This window comes from Camarhynchus parvulus, chromosome 2, assembly GCF_901933205.1.
Source record: "Camarhynchus parvulus chromosome 2, STF_HiC, whole genome shotgun sequence".
NCBI lineage: Eukaryota > Metazoa > Chordata > Aves > Passeriformes > Thraupidae > Camarhynchus > Camarhynchus parvulus.
In genome coordinates this window covers 114314986-114329693 of record NC_044572.1, presented here as the reverse complement: position 1 = coordinate 114329693, position 14708 = coordinate 114314986, and the positions used below count along the sequence as shown (strand labels likewise).

Below are 14708 nucleotides of genomic sequence, written 5' to 3'. Positions count from 1 at the left end.
ATGATATAACTAAAGTTTATATTTAAACCTAAATCTATCTTTCGGTTTAAATCCAAGATGGGAGAAATTTGTATTTAGATTATGTGATTAATAACACATGCTTTGAAGATCTGTAAGATCCATTGAAGAAATCAGAATGTCAAGTCCAAGTGGCTTTACCCAGAAGATGAACTTATTAAACATAGCACCTTTCACCAATATAATCATCTCTCCCCTTGCTCCTCTTCCTTTAATCTTTACATTTTAGGATATCACTTTTGGGATTTATTTGTGCACAGAACATTGTCCAAAACAGTTCCCCCTCCACTCCCCTGTCCCAAGCATGTTTTGGCATCAAAAGCCATTTGGGCTCATGTTCCTTGTGCTTCCCTGCCCACACTGCAGCTGGATGAGATGCAGTACTGGCACATTGTGCTCCTCTTCAGTATGAATGGGAAAAAGCTCAAACATTCATGTGCTTGATTTTTTTTCCCATAGCTCATATAACTGAAGAACTTAGGACACGCATTATATATATGCATAGAAAGAGAGAGCAATTATGCAATACCCCCAGAAATCAAAAACTGAATGAAAAAGGAGCAAAATAAACTCTTCATATCACAGTAACAGCAACAAAATGTTACAAAGCAAGAAGAGAGATGTAGAGGGGAGAAATGTCATTCTCCCTGTAATCCAGATAGCACAGGTGATCCTGGCAATGAAAACAGAGTGACTTGGTACAGAGGAAGGTAGTTTAAGTGGAGGGGAGAACTCAAAGCTAGGCTGAAAGCTTGTTTAACATATATGTCTATGTGGTAGCTGTCATCTGAACAAGCTACATGAAGTTAATGCAGCTATTCATCTGCATTTATAATCACTGTATGTGCACACTGAGTTACCAAAATATAAATATATTTTATTTCCAGTTATCCTCTTTGGTTCTCAAGCCCTTCTAGCTTTTTCTGCTGTCTTGCACCTTCCTTTTTGTATTCCAATGCTTTCTGTCTAGTTAGGTGATCAAATAAACATTCTCTACATTGGTGTCACCATGAGAATTTTTTTTGTCTGTTCAACCTGTTTATAGTATCTTTGTGACATAGTCCATGCAGGATGTTTTTAATTTAAAGCACATTAATAATGAATAAATAATTACTATGCAAGCTTTGATACTTCATAATCACTGTTATAAATGCTGATAAAGTTTGCTGCAATTTAAATGGGAAGATGAAAACAGGTTCCTGGCAATGCATTGTGTGACTCTGGTATGATGCCATATTAATGGAAGGCAGAAGCCAGCCTTACACCTTTACCGCTCTGCATATTTGCTAAACTCTGTCTATCCCTTGCATCAGTTACAGTCGGCCAGTGCTTCTGTAATTACATCCCTAACTTCTATGAGTAAATTGTATTTAATAACAGCAGATGGGTACTTTGTGCATATTGGTTACTGAACATTACAATTTGTCTTAGAAAGGGTCATTCTGAGGGGGCTTCTAACTGGCCATGCCATAATGTTGTCTGTATGTTTTATTTATAATATTAATTTAAGTAAAGAATATTATGCAATCCTGAATTTATATTAGAACTAGTTCCCAGTTATATTTCTTTTCATATTACAATGCAGTCATATTCTTCCTTTGCTCTCACCCAAACTTCTCATGCAGTTACACTTTAATGTGAAAAGAAATGTTGTCAAGAGTAGTTATTATCACACACCAGAACATTGTATTAGCATTCACATTTAATAGATTAAAATGAAAGATTTTGAAATCTGGTCTTAATGATACTGAGGGATCTTGGAGACACATTGGGAAAGCTTTATATGAAATGTCATATGATATATATACATCATACATAGTTTCATAAAAGACAGTTCATTTAACTGCTTGCCTTTGTGTTTCTTCTGTTCTGTTGGGATGAATCATCCACGGGTTAAGTGATGCTTGTGCAGTTTCTTTGCTGGAAATCAAGCACAGTGAGTGGCAGGAAAACTTAGGGAATACAAGGTGAGATTGCCAACCTGAGAATGATGAGTACAATAAGACAATTTCGGAAGCATAGAGTACAACCTGGAAGGACACTCTGGTAGTTGAAGACATCTTTGAGCCATATCTGCTCATCTTTAGGCTCACACTGATCCAGATAGGTTGCTTGAACTGTTGTTGCATTTAACACCTTACTTGTGAAGCTGAATTCCAGCTGGACATATCATAAATTAAAGGGTCCAGGTGGAGACTTGTTGAAAGGTGCCAGCTGTAAAGCCGGCATGGTACAAAGCAGTCTATCAAAGGTGAAATGATTCAATATTCTTTTCTGGGGTTTAAGGGCATATATTGGAAGCTTCTAAACAGATGCGGAAAAGATATGAATAGAACTTTCCAGCTGATCCAATTGTTGGCATTTTTTCCTCAGTTTATTGTTTTGATGTGGGATCATCACATTTGGGCAAGGTGAGCATTGTATCTGTGCTGCATCAATTTTTCTGAATTTTTTGTTGTTGAAGGCTTGTGTACCATTTTTTTTGGCAGAGGTGGGATGTGCAGGTCATCTCTATTTTGTGCTGCTTTGGTAGTTGGGAAAGGGGATGATGAATAAACAAATCAGCATTGCAGTAAATATTTTGGTTTTTTCTGATATACAAAGATCATATTTTCACTCTTTTATAAACATTTTAGTAAACATTGAGAACGTGAAGGAGGTATCTCCTGGCAATACCTGCTGTACAAAACGCATGTGTATATGCCTCATCCATTGAGTTTATGGGTGTTTTTCAGGCTCATATCCAAAGTCTTAGGAACTGCCAAGTAGCCATGCACCACACTGCACTGGACTGAGGGCAGATAATAATTTAAACAGCAGTAAATGTAGCACAAACACTAACATGGCAAGAGTGTTATTGTCAGCTGATGCATTACAGTCCACAATCTGCATATATAAACACTACAAAAAATACACATCCCATCAGATCTTGCTGATCTATATAACCTATTACACAATATCTTGCACATACTTCTGACAAGCAGATGCTAAATATTGCAGTGACTAAATTCCATGCTTGAATGTTGAAGAAATTAAGTAATAAATCAGACAGCTGCTCGGTATTTTTAGATGTTAACAGGTCACTCAGATTTTACAAACATTATGTATCGATTTATTTTTCTGAAAACTTACCCTAACAAATTAATCCAAAATGTTGGAGAAGGTAATCTCTCATGTAAGCATCAATCCCTGTACATTTCTCAAGTAAGGTCAAAAAGACACAAAGTTTAAATTTACACATATTTTTTCTGTTTGGTTTCTCTGAAACATGTTCATATAAAGCCCACAGACCATGGCAGAAATAAAAAATATTTCAGAGCTAAATAGAGGGCCACAAACAACAAACAGGAGATGCTGAAATCCAAGATCCTATCATGCCAGGGGGACCACTAATAGCAAGGCAGTGATTAGGTAGGCAGATAATCCAAGAACAACACACAGAATTATAAAAATTTCAGTATTCATGGAAAAATACCTTAGGGAAATTATTGAAAGAATGCAGATTTGGTGATTGTAAGCTTGGGAGCAAGGACAGGGGACCAAACATTCAAAAGAGGGAATTATATTAAAGACTAGCTTACTTCATAAAGATTCTTAAATCATAGTCTCATACATGGAAGGCAAAAAAAAAAATTGAAATAATCCTTGACTGTATCTAGCCAGTAGGCAGAAAAGAAATTTCTTCACTGCAACAAAACACATGCAACACAGTATTTGAATTATAGCAAAGCTTGTGATATATCACAACAAATGTATGAAGATAACGAGTGAAATTCAAAAGAGGAGACTCAAGGAATGATGGTTTCCAGGGCAGATAGGACTCCCATAACCAGCAAGTGTAACTATTCTGTCCATGGGATTTCTTATAAATATGATATGGATTGCGTCTGTTCCAAAAAATATATCAAACCTCATTCTAAAATGTCTGAGAAATGATGAGTTTGCTGTTGACATAATGCTTAATTACCTCTTAAAGTAGGAACTTGTATCTTATTTCAGGGCTGAATTTCTGTAACTTCCATTTCTCAACACTAGATCTCATTATACCACTGTCAGGAAGGCTGACATCTTGCTATCAGACATCTTTCCAGGGTGTAAGTACCAATCACAGTGATCAAGGCACCTTTCAGCCTTTCGTCTGACAAGCTGAATAAGTTGAGCTCCTGTAGGCCTAGCACTGGAGTGCTTGCTTTCCAACTACTGGCTGTGAAATCTGTCTTCAGAATTTCACCCGTTCATCTGAGTAGAAGAAACAATGCATTTTTTTCCAATCCAGATACTAAAATTTTTTCTCCAGAACTCTACTTTGAATGCTTGAGAAAGCTAAAAGAAATTGTGCATGCCAACAAGAAACGAAGAAGGAACAAGCATCTCTATATTATGATCTAATCTAACTATCTCTATTCTGTCAAAATTGGGAAATCCTCTATTCCCTGTGGCAGATCTGTGTCTATGGCATAATCCTTTCCCTCCCATGAAACTAGGACTTCTGACAGATAGTCTGGGACTATTAAATAGCTCTGGCCAGGAAGGGCAGACCATCAGCTGCTGTGCCAGGAGCTGGCACTTTTCATGTTACTGCTGCTGTTACAAGCCTTGTAGCCTCTGGCAGAGAAAGAGGATGAACAGCTGGAAGCAGAAACCTTTTCAGCCACCTCAGCAAAAATTGGTAGAGCTATCTGCCAAAGACACAGTTTAACTTTGCCACCTTGGGCTGGTAGAATATACTGCAGCTTGCAGGTAGAATACCCTCAGAAGCCCAACATTGATCAGGAAACATCCATGGGATATTTCACAGGCAGCTTCTGTGGGAGCAGAGCAATCTCTGTAGTAGGGACTTCTTAAAAAAGCTGCTGTGTCATGCAAAACAATGGCTGATGTCCAAAATATGTCACTCTAAGCATTCACACAAGGGGTCAGGTGCAAGTTATTTCAAACAGACCTCGTAACAGCTGGAAATTTGTGGTTCATGATTGGAGATAGGAATTCCTGCTGTTGTTCATTTCTGCTTAAAAGGTTTGAAAAGATTTTCCCTAGCTTCTGAGCAGACACTGGGACTGTCGTTGCCCTGTTGGTACTGCCACTTGAGTGGGTGTGATGAGAGTTCTGTGGGGACATTTTCCAGACTATGTAAGAAATCAGTAGTTTTACACTTCTTTGTGCTGGTACAGGATGAGGCTTCAGATCTGACAGTTTTTCTCCATCTAGACCTTCAGATTTTAATCAACTCCTTTCTATGACATTTCCGTTACTGTTTAACTGCAGTTGAGAAGAGAGAAAAAAAAAAAGAAATAAAAAGGAAAGGAGAAAAGGAAAGAAGATTTTTATATATTGTATATATTTCCAGGAATGGTATTTATCATTTACAGATGGTTATTTTTGCAGTCCTGATTATGAATGTTTACTTTATTCACACATCAAGCAAACTATCCTCTTACACCATACGGATGGGAGGTATACTCTTTCATACATTCAGATGTCTGAAAGCTGTCTGGAAATGTATTTCCTACTTTCTGACATGGAAACATTTCAGTTGGAGGGGGTTTAATTTGTTTTGAAATCTCAACTCTTTTCTGCTCATAAGCTGAAGTTGGAATCCATTAAGATGCATTTTAGTGCAGATTCTATTCTCATCTTTCTTTTCTCAGTAAGTGTGCAATTCACTTAGTACTTCATTGCAACCAACAGCAATATGTATACATGGTGCACAAAATGAGGCATTTTGTTTTAAAACAGATTGCAGATGAAAGGAAACCATTCATTTCTTCCTTGCTAGCTGTAATTACTAGAGCGCTAATTACTCCAAATCACTGACATCCAGGGTCAATAAGGATGACAACAGGAACATCAAAGACAAGATGCACACATGCAATCTCTAAAAAACAAGTCTCTAAAACCAGGCTGTAATATTATTTTATAGCAACTGTTTTTTTCAGTCATTGCTAAAAAATCGAGTTTGCTGAATGTTTACTATTATTTCCTTTGCAGTTTGACGGTGAGAACATGTATATGAGTATGACAGAACCAAGCCAGGACTACGTGCCAGCCAGCCAGGTGGGTTAATTAATCTTCTCTGCCTTGTTTCAAATTGTAATTAAAAAAATTCAAAGAGTTGCATTGCAAATGAGTGGCACTATCAGTAACTGCTGCAATCAGGAATAATCATAATTTATAAACAAAGCATTTAAGCCTTGTTTCCAGTTAATGAGATAGAGCTGATAAAACACCAGAGTTGGCGTTTGTTGAAAGATACTACCTTGTTTCCTCTCCAGAATGCAAGCAGCTGTTTTGCCAGCATGATCTTTCCTAAACAGTTGTTTTACCTTCAGGAAATAAAGTCTTTACAGGTGCAGGTTATTTGTTTATCTGACTGCAGACAAGTTAATCATTATAAGCTATACATGTCACAAATATCTTTAATTATCACTCATAGAACAGTTGAAGAATTGCATTTTTAGCACTAATCCTGTGTCTGAGGAATGTTGCTATTATTACACAATTAGCAGTGGTGTTAAGGCAATGACTTAACCTTCTGTAGCCTACAGGCCAAAAGACTTAATGTGATGTGCATTCTTTAAAGGTATTTTTGAGCTCTTTTCCTTTTGGGGAACCATACACACTAAATTTTGATACTGGATGTATATTAAAATATCTTCCACCTTTCCACTTGACCTCAAAGATCCTATAGATTTCTAATAATTACAAATGTAATTACTCCTTAAAAAGCAAAAATACTTTTGAAAGTTTTGGGTTGTCTACCTGTTGCTACATCTATATGTAGGGGGGAATTTTTTATTTACTTCATGTGTTTCAGTTTAACTTCGCACCAGTAAGTGGTGGGAATAGTGCTGCAGATCAGTTAGATTGTGTCAGAAATTGCCATGAAAAGCCAGACTTGTGGTCTGTGTCATGCAATATTTCAGGCCAATGGTGTCTGGCCTGACAAAACCAGGAGGCTTGTGTGCAAAACTCTCATTAGATGGCAAGTAAGTTTGAATGAATAGTAATTATGTTCAGATAAGTTGGATGTAACTTAGGAATCAACGGCTTTGGAAAGTGTGCGCTCAAAACTAAATGTCTTCATGAGGTGGTGCTCTTCAGGTACACAGGTTCCTTGGGGGCAGAGAAGCAGGAGGTTGTGTGAGATGAGTACGTGGTTCAATCGAAAAGACCATCTTTAAAATGTTTCACCATGTTGCTTTCTGTTGAAGTCATTCTGAAATACCTTTAGAGACCAATAGTACTTTGCATTTAGGAGTTTTGCATGATTGAACTTATTCAGCTAAGAACCCTCCAAGATCCAGAGGTAGTTTAGAATAGAACTGTTTGATTAAAAAATGAAAAATTATATTATTAATTTTTCTCTAACCATTAATCCAAAAACTGTACTGACAAGTTTTAGTATTACTATTAGATTAAAGCAGCCTAGTATCATCTCATTCTTGCCTTAAGGGTTTTGAAGTGCAAGGGCTAATTGAATTTGTTTGAAACAGTAGAAATACAAACTCTGTGAATGATTGCTGTTATCAGGCAGCTGCTACCTTTCAGAGAATCATTATGTCTGTCTTAAATAGTTTTGAATAAAGAATTGCAAGTCCACATTATACATCAGAATTATTTTTCTTCTGTTGATATTTTTGTACTGTGTATGCATGTAGCTTAAATAATTTAAATGGCATATTGAAAAATTAAGAGTATAAGTTTTAATCTTTTATGTGGTTTCTACATGTGCTAACAAGGCCCAGATTCTCAGAGATATTTATGCATCTAACACTCACTGGTTGAAGTGAGAGTAAGGTTCTTAAAGTACCTTTAAAGAGCCAGGCCTAGGTATTTTAAATGCAAATTACTTTGTCTTCAAGGAAAAAAAAAATCTATCAAATGTGACATTTCCAAATTCAATGTCAGAAAACTCTGAATTCTTACTGGGGGCTGGAATCAAGAAAAGGCTTATGGACCTAAAATCTGACCATGGCAAAACTGAACTCTGCGGTATCTGGCTCCCAGGGGGAGTTCAAAACCCAAAGGCAACCTCTATCTTTTGCTGGGGGACCCATGTGGCAAGAAGCAGCTCAATTGCCAGGCAGAGTGCTTTAACTTGTTACCAAGTGTGCACCAGTCAACCAGCCTTCTGTGCATGGTTGAGAGTAGCTGTCAGCCTTGGGCTGTCACAACCTCCCTTCCCTTGCTGGGATTTTCGCCCGGTGCTTACACGGTTGCAGTGGTTTTAAGTGAATACACAGAATCATAGAGTGGACTGGGTTGGAATGGACCTTAAAGATCATCCAGTTCCTTCCACCACATCATGGGCAGGGAACCTTCCGCTAGCCGTGGTTACTCAGAGCCCCACTCAGCCTGGCCTTGAAAACTTCCAGTTATGGGAAGTCCACAACCTCTCTGGGCAACTGTGCCAGTGCCTCACCATCCTTATAGCAAAGAGCTTCTTTCTAATGTCTAATCTAAACTTGTCCTTCTGCAGCTTAAGGCCATTCCTCCTTGACCTATCACTGCAGGCCATGGTATAAAGTCCCTCTCCAGCTTTCTTGTTGGCTCCCTTTAGGTACTGGAAAGCTGTTCTAAGATCTCCCTGGAGCCTTCTCTTTTCCAAGCTGAACAACCCCAGCATTTTTAGCCTGCCTTCTTGCCTTCGCAGAAGAGGTGTTCCAGCTCTGTGTGGGCTGGAGCATATGTGAAAGCCTGTAATAATAACAGTATTTGAAAAAAAAAAAAGAGACAAAACAACTCCACTGAGAACAGGAATATGGGGTGTGATGGAAACCTGTCTCTCATGTTTCAACAAGAACCTGCGACTGTGAGAGGAGCCTTCCCAAACCTGTTCCTGACATAGACAGCTGCTAGTCGTTCCTCAGAGAAACTAAACAACTCTTCATTGGCAGTGTCTGTGAGGTCTTCACTGACTGTAATGGGGTGGTGTTCCTTTTTTGGGCATAAGCATTTGGTGGTCAGGCAAATCTGGTGAACTGACTACCATTTCAAAATCCAGTCTGGTGGTTAGAACTGGAAAAAAATACAGTATTTCCTGCTCTTAAAACAAAGCATGAAAGACTGTGTAACTTACAGGAGAGGAACAGTAAAGGATGCAATTATATTTTCTGACCATAGTTTTAGGACTGTTTGTTCATTTTCCTGTCACTGTTACTGGATGTAAAACACATAACTCCATAAAAAGAGAGGAGGAAATGTTCTCTCTCAGACGACAGCATAGTTACTCTAATCAAAATTTTGTCCTATGTCTCTTTTGCACCTGTGCTTATGAGTCTTGCCATTGCATGACCTCAGTGCGAGGAATCCAGGCTCCTTCCCACCCTTAATGACTTGGCTGTTCCCTCACAAGATCAGAGATAGGGGTTGAATCCTGTCAGAATGAGGAGTGAGTTAATTACTCTGCTTTTCTTGATACATTCACATCTGCTAACTAAAATATGAATCCCACATGTAAGGACATACATAGTCCTATCAGAAACTTTTATTGAAGCTCTGGTCATGCTGAGTCAGACATGAGCATAATTTTTTAATTCCAGAGTCTGACATAACTTATTTGGGAAGTGGGCTGGCAGACCGAGTCATGGTGTGTAACACCAAGGACAAGCGGTTTCCACTTGGCTGTCTTCAGGATTAGGTGACCACAGAGGCAGGATTGCTGGGGTCTAGATACATGCTGACAAGCACCTCAGTTCTTCTGTTTGCTCCAAAGTGTTCCTGTCCAGAAAAACATCACCTTATATTATTTTACAGGTTTTAATCAATTTATCCCCCTTAGGCTAACATAAATAAAAGCTCAGCCATTAGACAGGAAAAAATATAGTTTTGTTCCTTTTTCTGTATAACATCAAACATCTGCATAGTTTGGTAATCCAAGACAAGTTGCCTCACAGCATCCCTCAACAATAATTATAATTTCTGTTCAATTTTCAAATCAGTACATGCTTTGGGACTTACAGACCAAGTTGCTAAGTAGCAACATATGGCTCACTACTGTTCCTGTGATGTTGCTGCAAGCAAATAGCATAATTCTATACTTGAAATGATTTTAACAGAAAGCCAGTGCTGGAACTGAGCCAGAAGAGTAAGTATACAGTAAAAATTAATGATACTCTTTTAAAGCATCCCAAAAGGCTGTTTGGCAATGTTATCTCTGTGTACATTTTATATATATGTGTAAGTATGGCATTTTTGGTTACAATATATGTGGTACAGGACTCTACACTGAAGGCATCTCCTAAATTAGTTATGCCAGCCATATTAACAAACATACACAGTAAAACTGTGACATTTTCACTACTAATTTCACTTGGATCTAAAAGTATTTATCATTTTAAAATAAAACTATGCCAACTGATCTGCATTTGAGATTCCCACCAATTATTGTTTTCTCCCCATACCTATAATTGAAACCTTGGCCATGAATTACTCTTTATGTTATTCCTCCTCCTGTAATTTGTGGGCCCCACAGAGCACAGTATGAAATTATATTGCTTATTTTACTTTTCTTCCTAGTCACAATATGGAATGTAATTCAGGACTCTGTTGCACAAAGCTTTAACATATTTGTAGCCTTCCTGAGGCCTGATAAATGTTAAGGTTAATGAGTGCAGCTGCCAAATTCCCTGCAAGGTCCAAAGGGAAGGGATGAGAACAGGCCTGGAGCTGATGATTTGGGGCAGTACCCCTACTGTCCCGCTGGGAAGAAAAGATCTGAGGCAGAGGAAGGAATACCGAGGTGGTATTTTCCTGCTTCCCAGAGCTATGGCAGGGAGATCTATCTACAATATATCTACATGCTCTTTGATAGAGGGGGCACCATGGGTATCAAAACTGTTCTGTCCTATACATCTACAAGGTCAAATAGGATGGATTGACATCCAAAAGAGAGATTTTTCATATTGATGATGCCTTATGCACATGGTCCTACACATAGCCCTCATGTATTTTTTACATTTTTATACCATAATTTCATAGGTTATTAATGACATAAGTATGGCTCATGTGAAGTAGGGATGGATAAATGCTACCTAATAGCTTCCCTCTCTTGCTCTGTGTTGGTCCATCCCTGTAGTAGACTAGAATTCCAGGGTACTGCCAGAAGACAGCTCTTCAATCTTGCTGCTTTCAACAGTCTCCATCAGCAGAGCAGGGCAGGAGTTGGCTGCCTTGGAAAGGATTCAGAACAAGCAGCATTCTCAGATGGAGAATCATTTCATGGTCCAATGTAATCTCATGGGTACACACTACCCTGACCTGAAGTCTAGCACAGTCCTGCCCAAAAGTTGGAAGGCTTTTGCTTTAGAAAAGTTCATTATTTGAGAGGCTGCTCCACAGTGAAAAGGCAATGTTACCTGGGCAGTCTGCTGGCTGGCTGCAGTCCAGGGCTGTTTTGGACCATATTCCACCTCCCTCTTCCTAATCCACTATCTTTTTATTTCAAAAATAGGTTATCCACAGAAGGGAGTCTACTTCTTGGCCCTTCATTTCTCTGAAGTGATCTCTAAATGCCACATTAAAAAAAGAAAAAGAAAAAAAAAGAAAGAAGAAAGGGACATAGGTTAAAATGGCCTCAGGGAAAGAAAAATTCCAGGCAGGCCTTTCAGATCCTGAATGAACAACTACAGATAGATATAATTTTACCCTGCATTTCACTTTTGAGTAAAACATAGTCTTTTAATATTATCTTAACATCAGGCAGAGTCTAGAAAGAACAGAGTTCCTGATAAAAATACACCAACAGTTGCATTAACAAGGCTATGTATTTATAGATATACATCTTTAGAATCATAGAATGGTTTGAATTGGAAGGCATCTTTGAAGATCATTTAGTCCAGTTCCCTGCCATGAGCAGTTGCATCTTTTACTAAATCAGATTGCTCCAAGCCTCATCCAACATGACCTTGAAAACTTCCAGTGATGGGGCACACACAAATTCTCTGCACAATCTCTTACAGTGTCTCATCACCCTCACAGTAAAGAATTTTTTCCTGTGTCCAGTCTAAATCTGTCCTCTCTGTTTAAAACTGTTGCTGCTTGTTCTGACGCTACAGGGTTTGATATAAGGTCTTTCTCCATCTTTCTTATAAGCCCCATTATGTACTGAAAGGTGTTATCAGGTCTCCTTAGAATGTTCTCCACGCTGAACAACCCCAACTCAGCCTTTCATCACAGGAGAGGTGCTTCAGCCCTTGGACCTCTGTGATCTTCTCCAGACCCAAACTGACAAGTTCATGTTTTCCTGTGCTGCAGACCCCAAAGCTGGATGCAGAGCTCCAGGTGGGGTCTCCCAAAAGCAGAGTAGGAAGAATCCCCTCCCTCATCCTGCTGGCCATGCTGCTTTTGATGCATCCCAGAACAAGGTTGGCTTTCTGGGCTGCAAGCGCATTGCGATCTTATGACCAGCTTGTCATCCATCAGTGTCCCCAGGCCCTTCTCCATAGGGATGTGTTATATTATATATGAATGTCTTCAGCTGTAATGCAAAGTGTATGAACATGTTCAGTGTCTATATTCAAGGATATTTTTTTTTGTAATCAAATGCCTCAACTGTTATAAAAATATAAGTCAGAATTAGGGCCTGTTGGCTGGAATTTAAGAGCTTTTACAAATTTCACTTTAAAGATGTAACTCAGGTGAAATACCTTTACCCTTTTTCACTGAAATTAATTTTAGTCAGTTATGTTCAGTAGGTGTGGAGCTTGTACTCTGACCAGAAGAAGGAATGTATACAACCTACTTATCCCTGAAAAATGAGTTACTTAAACATACCTCAACTTAATGCATCTTTCATTTAATGCCTATTCTATAGCACATGCTATAAAAACACTAAAGAGGGCAAAATGTAGTCCCTAAGGATCCTAAGCAAACATCCCCATAATTACAGTTGTATAAACAAAAGTGTCCCTCTCCAGCCTTCAAAAATCATTAGCGTGGATCTGTAAAATTGAGATCATATCAGAAACCTCAGCAAATATAACAAATTTTTCAGCATTCTATTTGTCTTCTGGCTGTAAAACATTACGCTTATATTTTCTTTGCAGCCATGTGGGCAGAAAACTTTTTAATGAAATAGGTTTGGAGGGTAATTGCATAGCTACAGAATTTTGGGCTTTAGAAGTAAATGTCAGATACTTCTAGAGTAATGATAAAATTGTGAACTTGTGATATACACAGTGATTCTGCGCATCTATTAAAACTGTTCTTCTGAAGAGTTGCACATGAGAGGGAACTAAAGTAAACATTGCATCTTTTCTTAGCTGTGGCATCAGGATGACAGCAACTTCAGTGATAGGCCCACAATAAATCAATAAAGTAAAAACAACAAAAGCTATTATTTTACCATGAAAAAGGTAAACAGAAAATCAATCATCAAATGATGAATTCTCTGTCCAAAAGCCAGAGGAATTTTTTCACATATCACAAGAGAAAAAGTATTGCCTTTTGCTGTGCATGTCATGAGACAACTTTCTGTTTAATGAGCAGCCAGTATAAAATATCCTTCAAAATGTTTCCCTCTGCTCCTTCATGTACAACTTTTTTAGCATGTGAAAACAGATTACAGACATCATATATTTTAGTTATGCAGTTTCCTTTCCAGGAAACACTACAGGTCAGCAGCGTGGATGAATTATGGGATGTAACCATGGGAAATGTTAAAGGCAGTATTTTTCATCTGAGCTTCACATAAAATGAACCTCTTTCGGTCCATAAAACGTCTGGAAGAATTACGTGAATTTGAACTACAAATTAGACCAATTACTATTACACTGTCCCTTTTGGCGAAGGCTGCCACAGTGGAGTCAGTTTGACCTGCTGACCCCTGACCGAATAAACCGTTAAGATGCCAGTCTTTGATTAATCTAGTTAGTTTTACAAAATCTGGCATCTCAACAAGCCCAAACTAGTTACTCAAACCAGTCTTCAATGTAACATTCAAATGATCACTCTGTGGAGTCCCAGAGGTATTCATTACAGACAAAATTGCTCTTGTTGCCTCGCATACAAGCTGAGTTTTCAATGGGAAATGAAAGGCTGCCTGGAAAAATAGGCCACCTAATTAAGTTAAACTACTCTAGCATTTGGCTTGACATCTTCATTACTCAAAATTAAAAAGATGCTTCACTTGAGCACGCAAGTTACTATTGTTTATGTTGTTTTCCTCTTAAATTGGCTTCTTACATGGAAGTCTGTTTTTCAGAATTATATCTTGTAATAGCTTGCATATTTCTTGCAGTTTATAAAAATGTCTTAATAGGTACTACGCTGCTGATAGTTTGTATGGCATCAGTAGGATTGAACTTATTACTGGGGTCCCAGCAGTGCCAAGCTTACATGACACTTTATTAAGAGAGGGCCAGATCCTGCCACTTTTACTTGCTTAAATAATCTGTACTTGTTCATACACCGAGCACTTCCTTGGCCTTTTTACTGTAAAGTGCTGGGTCTGAAATCTAGGTGTGAAAGCCAGGCGGACCACTGGTAGGAATTGGGAGCTTTGATCTGCCTCATCTTTCAGCTTTTCCTGTGATTGGCACAGGACTAAACAAAAGTTACATCATAATTGCAAAGAATAGCCATGACTGTGTTTTAATCCTCCTTTTCTCAAGTGGTGACATTTTACATTAAATCAGATTTTTTTCTGGCAATTTCATCAGTCATTCAGGAGAAGTGTAGCACAGGTAGGA

At 38.4% G+C, this 14708-nt stretch overlaps 1 protein-coding gene across 7 annotated transcripts in view; it reads left to right on the top strand.

The window, feature by feature from the left end:
* TOX (thymocyte selection associated high mobility group box) overlaps window positions 1-14708 on the top strand; it is a 219195-nt gene that overhangs the window by 108604 nt on the left and 95883 nt on the right. For all 7 annotated transcript variants that reach the window (XM_030944218.1, XM_030944222.1, XM_030944224.1 and 4 more), the window contains one exon: window positions 6007-6072. In XM_030944218.1, coding sequence (XP_030800078.1) covers window positions 6007-6072 — 66 coding nt within the window. The remainder of the gene's footprint in view (window positions 1-6006; window positions 6073-14708) is intronic.